This window comes from Lissotriton helveticus, chromosome 6 (assembly GCF_964261635.1).
Source record: "Lissotriton helveticus chromosome 6, aLisHel1.1, whole genome shotgun sequence".
Lineage (NCBI taxonomy): Eukaryota > Metazoa > Chordata > Amphibia > Caudata > Salamandridae > Lissotriton > Lissotriton helveticus.
In genome coordinates this window covers 711,857,290-711,875,709 of record NC_136067.1, presented here as the reverse complement: position 1 = coordinate 711,875,709, position 18,420 = coordinate 711,857,290, and the positions used below count along the sequence as shown (strand labels likewise).

General features: G+C 43.4%; 1 protein-coding gene across 1 annotated transcript in view; it reads left to right on the top strand.

The window, feature by feature from the left end:
• Positions 1–18,149, top strand: part of LOC144762903 (trypsin-like) — a 29,481-nt gene extending 11,332 nt beyond the window's left edge. The window contains exons 4-5 of the mRNA XM_078648200.1: positions 10,380–10,516; positions 17,211–18,149. Coding sequence (XP_078504326.1) covers positions 10,380–10,516; positions 17,211–17,360 — 287 coding nt within the window. The 3' untranslated portion in view covers positions 17,361–18,149. The remainder of the gene's footprint in view (positions 1–10,379; positions 10,517–17,210) is intronic.
• The last annotated feature ends 271 nt before the right edge of the window (positions 18,150–18,420 follow it).

Genomic DNA, 18,420 nt, shown 5'->3' with positions numbered 1-18,420 from the left:
TGAGAATGTGAAACCGAATGTTTAAGAGTGAGTGCAAGTGAGCAATTTTAAGTAAAAGGGAAATGAATAAGAATTAATAATGGGGGTAGTGAACCTGAGTGAGAACGTGTGAGGAAGCATGACAAAATACTGTACTTGGCAAAGTGAAGGTAAATATTTACTTATGGAAGGAACATATTGTGCCTCTTGAAAATAAATGTGGTCAACTCCTGGGGAGCATCAGGCTATGTTGGCTTGGCACAATAATGGCTTTTGAGAGAATTTGTGTAAAAATGAGGTGTTAAAAATAAAATGCAGTATTTGACCCTATAGGTTTTTTCAAAATGTTCTTAGGAGTTGCAGCACCCAGGCTGCAAATCCTCCTAAAAAAGACACGCCTACTCGCTTTGTATGCTCTAGTTCAGCTCTAGCGTTACACTACACTACTCTCAAGCATCACCGGCCACGTTGAGAAAGGGTATTGTGTAAAACCTACACAGTTAAATAGTTTATACATTGTACTGTTCCATTGGCATAGCACTCAGATTAAGAAAATTGGTTGCAATTCTTTATCGATCCTTCACTTTAAAGTGGATCCGAGAAACCACTAATCTTTCCTTACCGGACTACCAATAAGTGATAATATATCTTTTAGGCACTCCCTACCATCTTTCTCCCTTTATCTGCTTTTTTGTGACATGTTTAAATAGGAATAAGACTTTTATCAACTGAAACCGCTCCAGCATTACACGGGTGCTGCGACAAACACATGACTGACTAGCAGAATTTTCCAATAGCGCTTTCATGCTCCTCTGTCTTGGATGACAGGCCAAGTTTAAAAGAGGCCATATATTACTGTCATGCTTTCTGAGTTTATATTTCAGCGATATCAGTAACTGGCACATACCTTTCAGCATAATAATGACTGCATCTTAGAATGTAATAGGACGGAAGCCAGTTGGATTGCTTTCTCTTACATCATTAAAGCATTTGAATAATTCGCAAGAATTCTAATGAAAGTCGATAAAGCCAGCAGCAGTGTTACTCCATTTCTGAAGTAGCCTCCTAACTAAATGAGGTGTGAATCACGGGCTCAGGGCAACAGCAGGGCCATCAGCAGGGCCATCAGAGTTAGCTGTTTTCGAGCTATCCTAAGACTGATGGCACTTTCAGTGTTGCTTTGCAGGTCCCTAGATACAGGGGGAAGGGGAGGAGGTCGGGGGCACTGCAGAGGCTGAAAGATAAAGTTGTAATTTTAAAGTAGGGCTTTTCCTGCAGTCCCGGTACGGTTTATTTATACAAAGAAGTAGGGGATCGGACTGGAAGCATTTATAAAAGTAGGGGCACGCCTTGCCCTTCCGATCCCGCCCACTGATTACTAGTACCCAATTCAAAGGTAATCCATTTACCAACCTGAAAAGCATGGAAAGGTGAGCTGCCTTTTCTGACATTCCAACCTATGATCTGAGGGTCCTGACAGTCATCAAAGGAAAGCATTTGGCTCTTTGAGGGAATTTGAAAGTTTTATTCCATGCCAAGCTGAAGCTAGGGTCAAGGCATCTTCATTTCCTAGTAAACTGTTTTTGTTAGTTACATACTCAAAACCATGTTTTGTGCGAATGCCTTCACAAGAGATGTAACCAATGTTTCTAATGAGCTACAAAATAGCTATATTCTGGTAATGTCCCCATTGTTCCATCACATAAATGTCGGCCATCTTTGCTGGTCTTACCTTGATATGTGAGCATGGGTACCAGCTTGGGCTATATTTAACCTCTGATATCCCAAGAGGATGTATGTCATTACCACGCATGCTTTTACAACGCATGCCTTTACTACGCAACTTTCACAACGCAAGTTGTTACAACGACTTGCGTTGGGGGGTGCCGGATAGTGAATAGTTTAATTTACTATTCCAACTCCAGTCCCCGTGGATAGTAGGGAAGGTTTTGGATAGTAAATTAACTATTCCCTATCCTAGAGCGCCCCCCCAGCGCAAGTCGTTGTAACGACTTGCATTGTAAAAGTTGCATGGTAAAGGTACTGCGTTGTAAAAGTTGCGTTGTAAACGCTGTTCCCCATCCCAAGAGGATCCAACCCTGATTGTCACCAAGCTGATCTGTCTCACATACAGCTGTACGCCCCACACGTCTGCAATTCTCATATAAAAATATTTATTGCATTTCTAATAGCAGTCTAAGTGTGATTTCACTACCCACATGAGATATAAAAATGACACCGGTGCTCTAATATCATACTTTACTGTAGTACGTGTGTGGTATCCCTACAGTACTTGTAATGGAACAAGTAATCCCTTACTTTCTAAGCTGCTAAAATAACTCATTGGGTTAGTATCCCTGCTACTGAGATATCTGTGTGACTTGTTGTTAGATCTCTGGGTCTCTAGTTGGCAGAGGTAGGTAGCAATGTCCAAATAGGGACCCTTGCTTCTAGTCAGGGCAAGGGGGTACACTCTTTAAATAACCCTTCCTCACCCCCTTGGTAGCTTGGCACGAGCAGACAGGCTTATCAAAAGCAATGTGTAAAGTATTTGTACCAACACTCACAGTAACACAGTGAAAACACCACAAATGGATTCTACACCAGTTTAGAAAAATAAAGTATTTAATCTAAACTACACAAGACCATAACGCAAAAATCCAACATACACAGTTCAAGAATATGATTTTAAAAAGAGTTCAAGGGTTTGCGTCAAAATAATCCACAGTTACGTCACTTTTAGCCCAAAGTACCTTTAGATGTGACAAAAGTTCCAAGCGGCAGCTGCAGCGTCAGAAAACAAGCAATGCATCACTCCTGAGACCCTGGGGAGGCGATGCGACAACCCCACTGTACGCAGCGGGCGTGTTGCGACGAATTCAGTCTGTATGGGGAGCGATGCGATACTTTGTAGGGATTCCGGGGTGCAAGTTCTCTGGTCAGAAGCATCTCGCAAAGGCACGATAAGACGATCTTCGGGACGCCGAAGATATTCGGTGCGGCGGCGATGCGCGGCTCAGCATTGATCCTCTTCTGTCGCGGCCCCACAATGCGATTGCGTTGGACTCTGCGACGATGTTCGCAGCGACGGTATGCGGTCCGCAAGCAAGCGGTACGACGATTCTCACAGCGGCGACAGGCTCTGCGACGATATTTGCAGCAACAGGTGTCTTCCCGCACTGGGGCAATGCTCCGCAAGCGAATGATACGTCGGTTCTTGCAGCAGCAACAGGCGCTGCGATGATTTTCTTTGGCAGGGTATGCTCAGACGTGAGTCCCTTGCTCACTTTGCCACTGGATTCAAGCAAGCCTGGCTGAAGACGGCTAAAATGCCAGAAACCGGTCCTAGGAAGCTTGTTTCCGGTCCTGGGAAGGCATGCCTTGGCAGTTCAGGCTGGACTGTTCCCATGAGGCACAGGGTCAGACTGATTTGCATATGGCCATGTCTGAACTGGGGTGGCAGAGTGGGCTAAAGAACGGTGATGGATTAAAACCAGATCTGTTGACTGGGTGTAAGTGTTTGATTGGTTCAGATGCTCCGCCCATCACCACCCCCTTTTGTACTGCGATGATCTTCGCGGCGGCGGGAATTCTCTCGCACTGTCGACGATGCGCTCCGGAAGCGAGCGAAGCATGCAAAATTGTAGATCTTCTTCTTTTCTTCTTGTCCAGCTCCCCAAACAGCAGGAACAACCTCCAAAGGCCCAACAAAGGGATCAAGCACTCTAGGCAGGTCAGAACTCACACAGCACAGTTCAGGGGGGAAGCTGGGGGTGAAGTCCTTTTGTTCCTGGGACTTCTTAACAGGAGGCCAGCTCTCCTCAGGCCCATGGAGATCTCTTCAAGCAAGGGGACACATCAACAGCAAAGTCCTTCCCCTCTCCTTGGCAGCAAAGCAACTGCAGGTCAGCCTTTCAGCAGGTCAGTCCTTCTTCTTCAGTCTTCCAGCTTTCTCCTTGGCAGAGGTTCCTTCTTGATTCCAGGATGATCTAAAGTTCTGGGGTTTGGGTATCCCTTTTTATACCAATGTTTCCTTTGTTCTCTGAAGGCAGAGAGGCCTTTGCCTAGTCCAAACCAGTTCTGGCCAGTGCTGGAGCACTCTGTTTACTTGTCTCATCAGGGTCATCAGCCGCCCAGCAGGAGGTGGAGCCAGCATTGTGGAAGGCAGGCACATCCCTACTCAGGCCCAAGTGCTATCCCCTCCCACCACTCAAGATGTAGATGGAGCTATTCAGCCCTGTGCTGACTCATCCAGCCTCTTGGAGCCACCCCAGCTCCTGTCACTCACAAACCAGAGAGTCAATTCACAAACAGGCAAAGGCACACAGAAAGTTCAGACAAGAAAGCAGCCACTTTCTAAAAGCGCTGCTTTAAAACACAGGATTTAAAAAACATCCTTCCTAAAAGATGTGTTATTAAATTCTGAGTTCAGGGATACCAGTCTTCAATTTTCCATCTTGCTCCTATGGGAAGATAAGCAGGTAAACATTATACACAGCATTCCCCAATGTAGCCCAATGTAGCCTATGGGCAAGATAGCCTTTCAATAGTGAAAAACGAAAATGTCTGTAATTCACTACCAGAGCAGGTCACCCACACTAGTACATGCTCTACCTTTCACATACACTGCACCCTACCCAGGGAGGTACCTTGGGCCTTCTATAGGGGTGTCCAATGTGTACAGAAAGGGACGGGTTAGTCCTAGCCAGTGTGGACACTGGTCAGGTCAGCATGGCAGTTAGCAACTGCACACAGGCACTGCGGTGGCAAGCCTGAGACATCATTTTAGGGCTACTCATGTGGGTTGCACAATCAGTGCTGCAGGCCACTAGTAGCATTTGAATCACCAGCCCTGGCACACTCAGTGCACTTAACTAGGGACCTACTGGTAAAACAAATATGCCAATCATGGATAACCAATCACAATAACAATTTATACAGAGAGCATATGCACCTTAGCACTGGTCAGCAGTGGTAAAGTGCCCAGAGTCCTATTGCCAACAACCACAGATCAGCAAAAATAAGGGAAGAAGAAGCAAAAAGTTTGGGGATAACCCTGCATAAAGGGCAATTTCCAACACTTGTACATCAGAGTTTTGAATGTCAGCAGGATAAATGATTTCCACCAGGTTAGGTAAAACAAACATTAGGCATGTACCACACAATAAAGTCACAATAGCCTTTCAGGAAGACGTGCAAATAAAAAAAAAAGTTTGTATTCCAAATTACTTGTTCTATAACTGAAATGTTGAAAATAATGTAATGTTGTGTAGCATACCAGGTCTGAAAAATACTGATATTTTCAACTAACTTGAGTTTGCAAGTCCCATGAATCCCATTTCACTCCTTGTGGGCTGAATTTCTTGTCTCAGAGATAAGCACACCCTTCAATTGACCACTGCTTCCCGAGGAAAGTGTGGGCAATCAAATTGATTAAACTTCTCCAGTGTCTACTACTGCCACAATGTGTAAAAGATGTGATGCCTTAAAATTCCATGTTAGAGGAGATACTTCTTGCTAGTCAACTACCAGTCAGATGTTATCTATTCCGAGGCTCTCAGTATAACTTCACTTCTAAAAGTTAAGGTGCAACTACTAACTGCATGATCACAGGGTAAATGATTAAAAGTGAACACAGGATCTGTTCAACACACAACATTCTTGTGGTCCTTACAAACAAATTTGGAAAGATTAGACATAAATTCTCCAACTTGGAGGTAAGTGCAACAGCAGAGAATTTTAATAGCAGGTTTAGTCAGTGGTGCCACGTTGAGGATTTTTGGGACCCTGGGCAAAATGTATTTTAAGGTCCACTGTCCGCAACACCTTTGAATTTAGTACCCATTGTCAGCTAATTCAAGCCCCTCTGAGGTCAAATAATATTGAATTAAATGCTACACTTTCAGAAATGGGGGCAGGCAAAACCAGCAGAAACCTCCAGCTACTTGTGTCTGCTAGCCACTCTGCACCAAAGTAAAAGTTGAGCGGGCATTGATCAAGCCATTTTAGTTTATTTCTTGATATAGATATTTTTTGTCTTGGAATAACAATATTATTCTGGATTTCAGTGTCTAATCAACCTCTTATTTCCTCTGTAAGAAATCCAGGAAGGTGATGTAGTTCCAGTGGATGTTTAGGGGTTTAGTGCATAACATAAAAATAAGACATATGCACATATTCCTTGAAATTGTAGCTTTGATTGGTGGACATTCAAAATCACAAATAGATCCCCTTTCACAATTAGCAACAATACACAACTCTGCAACAATGGAAATCAAAGCACTGCTCCCAAGATTTTTACCATGCCATCGGATGAATTCTGATGCTTTCTGCCTTTTCCCTCAGCCCCTCTTTCTATGTATACACTTTTCTAGCTAGACAATGACTTCTGACTGTGTTGTGTGGAAGAAACGAGAGGAGGGTGAAGACAGGAGTCTGGTTAAGTTATTGGTAAAATTGGTAAAGCGAGAGAACTGAAGTAGCTGGAGAAGGGAGGTAAAGATGACAGAGTGAAAGGGATGTGAGGTTGAGACAGAAATGAAGTAGACTTTAAAAAATTAAAAAACTCTTCAGACTTATGTGCTGGTGAATGTAATCCTCAGGAAGAATCCTCAGGAAAAATTCACCCGTTTTCAAATCCTTGGAGCGAAAGGCAGTAGCAGCGAGATTACAAACCATGATAACCTCGCGGGGGAAGGCCTCAAAAGCGAGGAGCAGGTCAGCAACCCGATATGAAGTTAAGCACTCGGGAGGCAAAAGGCAGCAGTGGTGAAGCGCTGCTTTATCAGCAAAGCTGAAGTATTTTGCAGCTTTTGTATGCAAAATACGCGGCACTCCCTGGCATCTGCACTGCTGTCCATTTCTATGGAGAAACGTAAGTGTTGACGTCAGTGTTGCAGGAACTACATGCTGATTGGCTGTTCTGAATGCTCCAATCAGAGAGAGCCCTAACTCGAGATGGGGGGCCTGCAACACAGACAGGAAACGTACTACCAACGTGGGAAGCAGCAATAGAAGGTTAAATGGTGAAGTGGAGTGCGCGCCCCCCCTGAGGTGAAGCTGCGCCCCCCTCCCCTCAAGGGGCCGCGCCCCCCACTTTGAAGACCTATGAGGAGGGTTTTGTGGTCCTCTTTGCCTCCATCTCTGGACTGCCGTCAGAAGCTTTTGTAGGGCCCTGGGCAAAAACATTGACGAGCCCTGCCCGGGTTTGAAATCTAAGGAACACCTCAGACGTAGGAAAAAAATTTCAGGGGAAAGAGTCAACACAGTATTTGGCACCACCAAGTGGTGTGGCCATGTTAGCTGCCAGCCGGGGCCCATGGAGGGAGTTCCGTGGGGCAGGCAGGCAGGGCGGGAGAGGGGCAACGTGGAGGGTGAAAAACACCGGAATATGGATGATTGCAGGTAAGTAAACAATTAAATTAATAAAACGAATTTCGTAGCGTGCCCTGTCTCGCATTTTGCGATGCAGGGCACGGAACTGTTGTGAAGAATTACTCGCAATCATTTAAAAGATAAGATCCATTTATTAGCTTGAAACCTCACAGCATCCAGGAGTTGCGGACGCAGCCGCCGGTCAGTCTTCTCTCACAACACTCCACCTCACAACCACCACGACATAACTCTAGAACCTAACATACATTCAAAACATACCAACCTAGTCTTGTACTCGAGCTGTCCACGAGGAGTACGCGTGGCTCAGCTCGAGACACAACACTTTCCCTTCCCTACAATACTCACAACAAAAAGAAACAAAGTATAAAGATGTAATGAAAATACAACAAGTAAACTAAGAGTCACAAATGTGCGTTACATAATCTTCAAACTTCTTAGGTCTGACACTAATGTGTTTAGAAATAGTGGTTTCACCATTGTGTGCACCATTAAATGGCAAAACAGCAGAATCAGAACACGCACCCAAATCACCATTCACCGCAGGAATCTTACTACACGAAAGTTCAGCAGAAAACTCTAGAACCTAACATACATTCAAAACATACCAACCTAGTCTTGTACTCGAGCTGTTCACGAGGAGTACGCGTGGCTCAGCTCAAGACACAACAGGAATGAAATTTGTTGTATTAATTTAATTGTTTACTTACCTGCAAGCATCCATATTCCGGTGTTTACCACTCCCACCCTGCCCCTCCCCCGCCCTGCATGCCTGCCCCACGGAACTCCCTCCACGGGCCGCGGCTGTTAGCTGCATTATGAAGAAACAAGTCAGGCCTGCATTTCTTTTAGTTAAAACACATATTGTAACAAGAGTACAGGGCCCAAAAAACTGAGGGGCCCATGGCAAGTAGCCGCAATAGCCTTCCTTTTCTGAAGGCTTTGCATCGGACTTTAATGTGGAGAGGATGTGGCCTAATGGCTAGGGTGGTCGACCTCAAATCTGGGGAACCGGGTTCGGGTCTCTAAAATGGAGCGCAACATCCTGTGATTCTGGGCAGATAACTTAATCTCCTCCTGCATAACAAAGATGAATATGTCCTTGTGTAACGCAATTGATGCTCATGTAAAGCGCTTTGATACTGATACCTTCGGGTCAAGTTCGATCTGTATAAAACTCTAAACAAAAAAATGCAGGTATGATGAGCAATACAAGGCGGGTCGGCGTAATTGTATCAGGGCATCAAGCTTAGTCCGAGCCTTGGGGAGCTCAGTTCTAGCCTTGAAGAAACAGGCAGCATGTAGCTCCATATCTATGAAGCACTTTAAACGGTGCTCGCACTTCTTTGTAAATGTAGGTCTTCTCGTTGCTGGAAGAGGGCTCCATCTCCTATGTCTGGTTTTCAGCAGGTGATCACCAGTCCACTGCCAATGAGTACTGGAGCATCTTCAAAGTTCAAAACCCCAGGAACAGATTTTTACTCCTTAAAGAGGATGGTGGCAAAAACAGCCCTTACCCACTGACAATTTCTCAGGGATGATGAGATTGGCAGGAGACGGACGTGGAGTATCAAAGGAGAAAATGAGTTGTTTAGGAAGACATTACATTTCTATTTCGAGCATCGCCCCACCAAAAACCATAAACTATTATAAACACATCTCAAGACCACAGTTTTACAAACGAGACTACTCGTGTGTGCAATACAGAACCCGCCCATGTTTTAATTTATTTATAATATCCACAGGCAGTGGGTTGAACATACTCTTCCAATCGTCTCTAATACTCTCTAAACTTCAAACACGTCTCACTGTGATTCGATACCTTCAGTCACGTGTGTGTCCCCAGGCCATGCAGAGCCTCAGGGAAGACCTGGTCCTTTCAGATTCTTGGGTCCTCCAGTGGGCCTCCCTCCCTCCCCAGAAACGTTCATCCCAACGCTCTCTTTTGACCCAAGTCTGCCCTCAGATCCTACTTCTAACAGCAGCCCCACTGCTGAGCCCTGTCCATTCTATGAACCTGTTGACTCCCCTAAAATAGGTGTGTACCCCGAGTATCGACCCCAGAATACCGATCGGACAAAACATCAAGAAACAATATGGTCAAGTTAGTAATCTAGAGTTTCTTTACGTAACTCCACTTATATCTTCAAGGTATGTAGATGTAGAGCTAAGAATATTAAACCTAGACTTTCCTATATGCACTTACCTCTCGATGTTTGGTTCTTCAATATTCTTACCTGGATATTCTTGTACCACGATATTTGGGGTCAATATTCAGTAGTACAATCCTTAAAATTGCAATGTGTAATAGTGTATATAGTGTAAATATGTGATCCACCTCATAAAAGTGATGTATGAATGGCTTAGCATTCATGGTTCACAAAGGTAAACTTACACTTTTGTGTGCAATTACTATTTTTTTTCTATTCACAAACTACTTGTTTAGTTTAACTAATAGTTATTTTACTAGTGCGGAAGCACTTGTGGTGGAGATTCCACACATACAAAGATAGGGCTGTCTTATCTTTGTTTGTGTGGAGTTCTCCACCCTGACTGAGGAATCTCCGCAGTCATAACATTACTATTAGTAAAATTAAAATCTTGTAGTTTGTGAATGCCAAAAATAGTAAACTTGCACAAAAGTGTAAGTTTACCTTGGTGAATCAGGCCCAGTTAGTGTAGTACTTAGTGCTGTAATCCGGTGTGTTCTGTAGGTTATGAGTAACAGGGACAACTCGGCCTTTAGTGATTTGGAGGATGAAAAATTGAGGTCTGTTATATCCTGTAATAGTCTATTATTTCCACTGCTTGGAAACAGGAACAAACTGAGGTATGGAGCACAATGTAAAATACGTTATTATTATTCATTTATAGTCATCTGCCTATGCTGCCATTTCTCAGCTTCCATCCTTAGATCCCACTGTTTCAGTTTGTCCAGTGTTTCTGTGAGAAATGCTCCTGTCCCAAATAAATGATACATTAACAGTTGTGTCTTTTCCTTCTTCCAGTTAATATTCCAAACGCTCTTCAGTGCCTGAATCAGCCGACCATCTCCAGTGCGCAGTGCCAGCAGGCCTATCCAAAGGAATACACAAACAACATGATGTGCTCTGGCTACATGCAGGGCGGATGGAGCACTTGCCAGGTAAGAGGGGCGGCTGCTTGTGGTTACAATACATTAGGTCATGTTCCACGTTACAGACCACGGTGCCTGGAACATGCTTGGGACACCTCGACTGTACTGGAATATTTCATGAGTGCCGCTGCAGAATCAATGTCATTTTACCACATTATTGGAAAATATCCCTCATTTTTCAATTTTTCGCATATGCAGAAAAATCATTTCTAGCTTTTGCATATGAAGTTGAGCCCATAACCACTTGCTGAGAGCCATTCGTGATGGGTATTTATGCTCCACCATGTTAAACCATCAAGAGGCATCATAGAGCGGACATGAAGGAAAAATAATGCCCCAATCACTTACTGATAATCTTCTATACACTCGCTCCTACTCTTCCTCACGTTAGTCCTATCCGTGATGGTAACTCAACCCCTGAGATAGCCAGCTTGTAACCATAATGTTTCAATGCATTTTTTAAATGAGCTAAACCTACCTCTATGGGAAAAGAAAAGGGTCAAACTCTTACAAGAAGTTTGTAAGATAATACACAGAAATCAACAGATGAATGCAACCACAGTCACAGTTGGAGAGGAAGCAGGACTGGGATGATGTACAGTAGATCCAGTTATTGAAGAACACCACAAGTGACTGAGCATTGCCATATACTCCCTCTTTCTCATTGAACTCCTTATCTATCTGGACATAGCAAGGAGTCAGATGTGTATTACACTGCAGAAACAACAAAGAAAACTAAGCCAACTAAGTTTAGTCCCAAGGACCAAAAACACAAGAGGCAGCCAACCAACAATGAAGCACTCATTGGAAAACAAAGGCAGTAAAAACCCCTTCCAGAAGAGCCTGCATGCTATCCTGCACAACAAAAGACTGAAAAGAAAGAGCATATGTCTGAGCAGTCAGAGATACACTACTCAAAATAGCCAATGCAAAACAAAACTCATCACACAACAAGAGGGACCACATAAGACAAAAGAACCCGGAAGAGGCCAATCAGAACTAACCATGTAAAGTAGTGGTTCAAGAGAAAGCTTCCAGAAGGAGCGCAAGTAAGTAAGTAAAACGTTTATTAAGCGTGGAAATACCAGGTGTCTTACCGCTTACCCCGTACCTCAGGACCAGCTAGTATCATGTGCTCATCTTACTTTAAGTGCTTTACAAAAAGCCAAGTTTTGAGCAATTTCCTAAAACAGGGCCGACTGGATTGAGATCGCTAGGAAAATGGAGGAGAATTGCAAAGTTTACAGCTAAGGTAGTGCAAACTTGTGCCCTATCATCTAGATTTCTTTATCTTAGGGAATTTTATCAGATAGGCTGACGAAGACCGTAAGGCTTGTTGGGGACTGTACCAAAAGAAGGTTTTTCAAAGATAGTGAGGACCCTTTTCATACAGAGCGTTGTGAATAATGCAGAGCATTTGAATCTAACCCTGTCCATTACCGGTAACCACTGAACGTCCCGTATTTCCTTAGTATTGGAACACAATTTTGGCACTTTCAAGAGCAGTCGAACTGCAGCATTTTGCAATGATTGAAATTTAGCTAATGAGCCTTTCCTTGTACCTAAATACAAAACATTGCAATAATCAATCCTAGAGGGTTTGCAAGGGAGAACCCAAGCAGAAAAAGCCAGGACAATATAGCAACTGAGCCACAGAAGTTCCAAATGTAGTCCAGTTGACCAATCATTATGCTGGCCAAAAGAACCAACCGACGGTCTTCACCAAAAGGACCAGTCAACAAAGAGGGACCAGCGAAAGGTGATAACCCACTGGGACTACCAAATGCAACCCAAGGGATTGAAAGCAAAGACCACAGCTACTAGGAATGCACTCCCAAAACCAATACAAAGCCACACCATTAAAACAACTGATGGACCTGGGAAACAACACGGAAGGATTAAACCCCAATAACATGTGAAGACAGTCTCAATATACAAAGCGGGCACCAATAGAAGCTGGAAGAAGAGACAACTCAACAAGCAAGGCAGCCTCAGACAGAATACCTAGAGGAATTGAGTCCCATTGTAGAGTCTATGTTGACATAGATCCCATCCCCAGAACAACCAGCAGCACAGCGGTAACAGTCCCACACCTCACAAAATGGCGACCATGGCCAGTCAGCACTGGAGAGGATGGCAGGACACCGGGGAACAAGGAATACTCTGAAACCAGCAATGAAGGATGAAAGAACAAGAAAGTGAGGTCCCTGTGGCATAGAAGAGACAGAGAAAGACAGGAGTACAAGATACCAAAGCCACAAAAAGAATGTCCAGTTCCAAAATGGACCCTAGGAACATTATCCACAAATGCAACATTTTCACTTACTAAACAGAGAAAACAACTTCAAATGAAGAAACAGATTTTTTCAGCAAACAAGGAGCAAGCAGAGAGCTGAGTTGAAACAAATCGAAGGAGACCCTCACAAATCACATGAGATACAACAGAACAAGGACTGATAGGGACTGCACAAAGGTGGAAGGGGACTGGGGTACCACACACTAAAAATGCAGAAAAGGCATGAAGCAACCTTAAATGGCAGAATGTGAAAGAGACATTTTTGACCAAAGAGTCCAGGAACAATAGATCCCACTCAACCGGTTCCCAAAAGACAAGGACCAGAGTCCAGTGCACTGACTTCAATGCACACAACCTCTACAAAAAAGAGTGCAACATAGGTAGGATTTTCAAAACAAGTTATCTGCCTTTGTAGACCGGCAGGAACTCCTGTGGGACGCTGCTCCTCGTATACTCTTCCAATGAACGGAAAGGAGCTAGGTTTAAAAACGATGTGCACTGTTGCCAGTTCACTGAATAAGATAAGTGAAAACTAACTGTTTGGTGTAAATACAATAACATGAAAGTAACAATAAGATTCTATTTGATTTTCACTGCAATTTCACTATTTTGCTGAATGTGAAAGTCTTTCCAAAACGCAACTCTTTTTACAAGTTCTCACTGCAGGTGTCCCATCGTAAAGAGAGAAGACTGCACAAGAAAGCTCACATCACTTCCACAGCAGTAACATGTTAAACTTCACAATTAAAGAGTTTTCTCCCTGGGTTCTGACCCGCACTGCCAGGTTTCTCCTAGGGCGACAGACACTAAAAAACACCATTAGGCCACCCACTCTAAATGGTGGTGTGATTGCTTTCTTCTGATTGCCCTACTACGTCAAGTCCTTTGGAGGTAGCTTTCCGTCAACAGAGCCAATGTGGGCACCGCCAATGGGAAGCTGACAGTTCACCTATCTCTAAATGGGATGGATAGTCAGTTCGGCAGAGAGGGTCCTCTGTCTCATAAGGGAAGGAGTACCTTGTCTGCCAAGCTCTAAATCAACCCCTTATTGTTTAGCCTTTCGTTTCACATTCCTTCACGTTTACAGAGTGTTTTAGAATGTTCAGTTTTCAATGTTGCTTTTTTATGTTTACATATTTTATTATTCTTCTAATACTATTTAATGTTCTAAAGATTTGCAGACCCCCTGAGAAGGCCTAAAGGTCCCTTCGGGGTCCTTGGACACCAGGTTAAGAACCGATGGCTTGAAGCATTGTTCTGTTGTGCTGGCTTTTCAGTTCAATACATAAAATGTACTTCACAATCCTTCTGGTTGGAACCCAGAGCAAAACATAAGACTTCATGTCTTTGGGGAGTTGCCAACATTCACAAAATTGCTTGTGTCTTTCATTTAATGTAACCCTAAGGCTGTGAAATCAGATTTCGTTCTTCAAATAACAGTTCATGCTGATGACATTTTACACTTTTTCTTGTGTCAGGTACAGGGAAACAGAAACAGACTTTAACGATTGGGCACGGCACTATCTTTCGAAACCAGCATATCTCTGATGAGTTAAATACCCACACCAAGAGCCACCACCTTGTCTAACAGTTGGTGCCTTTGGCAAACACCCACTTCAAATTGGGAGCAGGCATTTCATGGTCGTATCTTCCCATTACAACAACCTTACTTTTCTTTTTACCAATGGGACTCTCAAAAGGTCATCCAGGGTTTATTTATTAGATCAGTTCATCCAGGATTCTATAATCCTGGGGTGCATTTCTAGTCCAGTACTTCCTAACTGAGATACACGGGCTCTGCCACCTTAGCCCTTGAATATAGGACAGTGGGTTTTCTCTCATGAGTGGTGTAAAGCGGTCAGTTGGGTTTAAGCAAACATTACCCCATGAACTTCCGCAGGTTGGGGCTGCACTTCAATATACTTGAGAGGGACGCAAGAGCCCTATACATCTTTCTGATTCCCCATTCACCTTCCAGCTATTACACTCAATCAGAAACTGGCACCCTTCCATCAATAATCCTGTGTGACATAACAGACTTCTGCCTGCCAAACTGATGTTGAATGATCAGAACAGAATTATAAATACACAGGCCGAGAGCACCTACAACTAAGGCTGCAGCATGAGTAACAGAGATCAAAGAAATTGTCTGAGGACAATGCTGACAATGCACATACATTTCTTGAAAAGGCCTGGCACAAATGGACGGTCAGTATGAGGTCCCTTTAAGCCGTGCCCCGGTGGTGTGGGGTCATGTCTACCCGGGCCCCATCAGTGTGAGCTCCCTTTCAAGGGGTCTGTTAGACCTGGCATCCTTGGCATAGTTTCCCCTAACTCTTTGCCTTCTGACCTCCTGTTTTTTACTGTTTTTGCTGACTTCTTTTTGCTGGCTGTATGAATCTGTGCACTATTTCACGGCTAGCCAGTGATGAAGTGATTGTGCTCTTTAACTAAAACATGGTAGCCTTGGCTTATGCATATTTGGCATATCTGATTTACTTAGAAGTCCCTAGTAAAGTGCACTTCATGTGCCCAAGGCCTAGAAATCAAATGCTACTAGTGGGCCTGCAGCACTGATTGTGCCACCCGCTTAAGTAGTCCTTTAGACTTGCCTCATACCTGCCACCGCAAAGTCTGTGTGTGCAAACTGCTCTGTTGACCTGGCAAGTTAACCTACTTGGCAGTCCCAAACCATCATTTTTATCACATGTAGGTCATCCCTAAGGTAGACCCATGGAAAAAGTGCAATGTATTTTAAAAGTAGGGCATGTACTTTTAAGTGTTACATGTCCAGGTAGTGAAATACTCTTAAATTTGTTTTTCACTACTGCAAGGCCTATCTCACCCATAAGATAACACTGGGACTGCCTTATTACATTGTAGTTTACAATTGGTAAAAGATAGGAAAACAACATTTGGTGTCTCTTGACTCACAATTCAAAATCACAACTTATTGTGAAGTTGGTTTTTAAATTGAAGTTCTGAAAATGACACTTTTAGAAAGTTAGCATTTTCTTACTTAAACCATTTGGTGCCTTCTGCCTGTCTCTGGAATACACGCCTGGAGTGGGTGAAAGCTGGCATCCTGCATTCCCACTAGACAGCCACATGCAAAGGAAAGGTAGATGTGACTGAGTTGCCATCTGCATGTTGATGGGTCATTCTGAAACAGGATCAGAGGGAGGAGTGACGCTTGTCCCATCCCAACTTGTCAGGTCAGAGTGTTAATGCAGGCCTTCAACATCTGCAAACACTGCATACACGACACAATAGAGAATATGGGTTTGGTTTTGTGCTACAATTGTAAGCTGTGTATTTACAATATGATACATTTCATTTTTTCTTTTGGTCGACGCTAAAAATATGATCACTGATTCAGTGCTAACGCATAAAGTATACACAGTGGCCTAATGCAAAATGGTGGGACCTCCCTGCAGAATGTGCTCAATGGGGGCACCCTGAATGTTTGGGCGCCTCCTAAACTGTAGGAGCCTGCTCTATAAAGCAGAGCGTTTAACTATTTCTTATTCCATGCCATTGCACGCATTCTGACAGGCATTCAATGCCAGGGCTTAGAGGGTAAAGGGGCCCCCTCTGTTATGTCCCAGCCATATATTATAAGGATGCCACAGTGCCAGAGATGTTCTGGGCCATATATATAGAAGTGTCGTGCAGCAGTGACTTGCAAAATATTTTAATGTACGACAAATGTAATTTTATTCCTTGCAATTCATGGTCATACCATACTTCTTTCCCCGAACCACTACTTGGTCTCTTTCTCATCATGTGAAATAATTAGTATGGTTGGAGAACTGGATGATAAATGAGGAATAATACACATGCTTGAATACAACCTATAATTTCTTACAAAACACAATTTTAGCAGTTTAATATGCTTCTTACAAAAATGCCTGTAGTTCAGAAAGTGTGGGAACAGGAGAAAGATTCCTGCTTAAAATATTGCCATAAATGTTTCCTGCTACACTAATGGTTGTTAATTTTCTAGAGAAGAATAGTTGAGAGGGGTCTGAAACGCTGGCCATCATTTTCACTGGTTAAATAGCAGTTATAATTCTTCTACGTGACATGTCTTTGACACAGTGTAGTTTATTACATTCGAGAAGTGATGTGGTTTCCTTTTTACAGGTGACTAGTGCGGTCACAATTCGACTTTACCTGGTATGAACTGTTGGTAACAAGCTAGAAAGAGCCTGACTGAAGTCTACATCGAGTAGCTAATAAATTAACTAACCGATAAATATGGTATCTCGCATTTTTTACATGAAATCACTGAAAATGTAAATATTTCGATAATTCTAGATCAATCGGTCTACCCAGCAGCCCAGTTTATGTTCAAGATAAATATATTACATTTACTAATGCACAATCTCTCTGATTCCATTGCAGGGAGATTCTGGAGGACCACTGGTGTGCAACGGCGAGCTTCAGGGAATTGTCTCTTGGGCCTATAATTGTGCCCAGACAGGCCACCCAACCGTATTCACCAAAGTCTGCAACTATAATTCATGGATCTATCAGGTCATGTCTGAAAACTAATACATGGAAAGTGTACAGGCAATATTGAAGGCGGTTCCATGTAAAAATGTTATGAGGAAGTACACACTTATTAACAAACGCCCAATACCCTCCATAAAACCTGTGCCTAATTTGAAAATTCGGAAGTGCCGGGCCCTCGTCTGGAGTCCACTGCAGGTTTGCCCCTGCTAGAGCTGCCAATGACAGTACCTACGCAAACACTAACCATCACAATCCTTCCAGTGGGACAAATCAAACTATTTCAGGCCCCAAAAGCTATAAGAATGGCATGGGAGGCAGTTTTAGTTGTTTTAAAGTGTGTTTAAATTATAAACAGCTGTTGTTCTGCTCATCTCTAAATTAGATACACAGTGCCACCATGTTGCAGAGTGTAATAAGTGCCCTTGTTGACAATTTAGTGCAGGTGCCAAGCACCGGAAACCATTGGCTCAAATTAAGCACTGAATAATATCAATGTATAATTCAACATTTTATACCTCAGGGGGCACTATCAGAAATTAGATGTTGATACGTGCTTTATGGCTGTCAAGATGGCACCATTTGTCTCAGGTCATCATGGTGGTGGGTACTGCACTTCAAACCAAATATGAAAGAGAAACACAGCCTTTATGCACATAACATACTGTCTGCGTGCACATTTATGATATCACTAAAACATATGTGACATTTCCGGTCATGCACATCGTACAGAATATGTAACCCTATCTCTACAGTTAAGCAGTAAATTACATATTGTGTGCAAATTAAATGTGCCTTTGTACTTCCCCGTTAAAGGTATTTCTGCAAGCACCCCAGTGTATTCACTTCTGATGCAGGCATGCATGTTTGAGTGTGTTGAAGGTGCTGTCTGCGAGAGTGTGGCTGGAACTGCAGTTATGAGTGTCTGAAAGATCTGTCATAACTAGCTAACACTGGTGAGTATTGGGTCAGGAAGACCACACCCTTCTGACGAAGTCTTCCCCTAGAGCTCTCTAGGGCTCACTGGGGCAGGTCCCAGAGGAAAAGAGAGAAGTAAACAAAGGAAAGCCAGAAGATACACTTCTTTATTGACTGGTGTCTT